This window comes from Myotis brandtii, unplaced genomic scaffold (assembly GCF_000412655.1).
Source record: "Myotis brandtii unplaced genomic scaffold, ASM41265v1 scaffold819, whole genome shotgun sequence".
Lineage (NCBI taxonomy): Eukaryota > Metazoa > Chordata > Mammalia > Chiroptera > Vespertilionidae > Myotis > Myotis brandtii.
In genome coordinates this window covers 376,523-377,185 of record NW_005371320.1, presented here as the reverse complement: position 1 = coordinate 377,185, position 663 = coordinate 376,523, and the positions used below count along the sequence as shown (strand labels likewise).

General features: G+C 49.9%; 1 protein-coding gene across 2 annotated transcripts in view; it reads left to right on the top strand.

Moving 5' to 3' along the window:
- The window catches only part of RCOR1 (REST corepressor 1), a 43,474-nt gene that overhangs the window by 24,812 nt on the left and 17,999 nt on the right, over window positions 1–663 (top strand). For both annotated transcript variants that reach the window (XM_014531626.1, XM_014531625.1), the window contains one exon: window positions 524–642. In XM_014531626.1, the coding sequence (XP_014387112.1) occupies window positions 524–642 (119 nt within the window). The remainder of the gene's footprint in view (window positions 1–523; window positions 643–663) is intronic.

Sequence of the window (663 nt, the reverse complement as noted above, 5' to 3'; positions counted from 1 at the left end):
GTGAGGGGAGGGGGGGGGCGGGGCTGCAGATTACTGTAGGGAGCACTTCCTGGCACTTCCCAGCCTGAAGGTTAGGGAAATCTAGGGAAGGTTAGGGAAGGCTAGGGAAGTCTAGGGAAGGCTAGGCAAGGCTCTTGCGGTTACTGAGGAGATGGCGCCATGGGGGCCTGCCTCCCAGGGGAGGGCTGCTTATCTCTCACACTCTAGAGTGCTGCTGGGTGGGCTCCTACCACGTTGCATTAGGGCTCAAATGAGCTTTTTTAAAGTTCCCCAAAAGTTATGTTAGACTATGTTAGAAACTTCAGGTGTGTGGAAACGGATTCATCTTAAACTGCTGTTTCGCTTACAGTCACACTTAGTCATTTGAAAATGTATGAAGAACCTTTCATGATTCTCCTTATTGTGGAGGGGCTGTGACTTATGACATTTCTGAGGACGTGAGCGTGACCCTATAAGTGGGTCTAAGCACGTTTGATTCTGAAAGGTTAGTTTTAAATCTAAGTCCCCTCTTTCTTACATTTAGCTTCCTGACAAGTCGATAGCGAGTCTGGTGAAATTTTACTACTCGTGGAAGAAGACGAGGACTAAGACCAGCGTGATGGATCGCCACGCTCGCAAGCAGAAGCGAGAGCGGGAGGAAAGGTCAGTGGTGCCTGGGGTGCT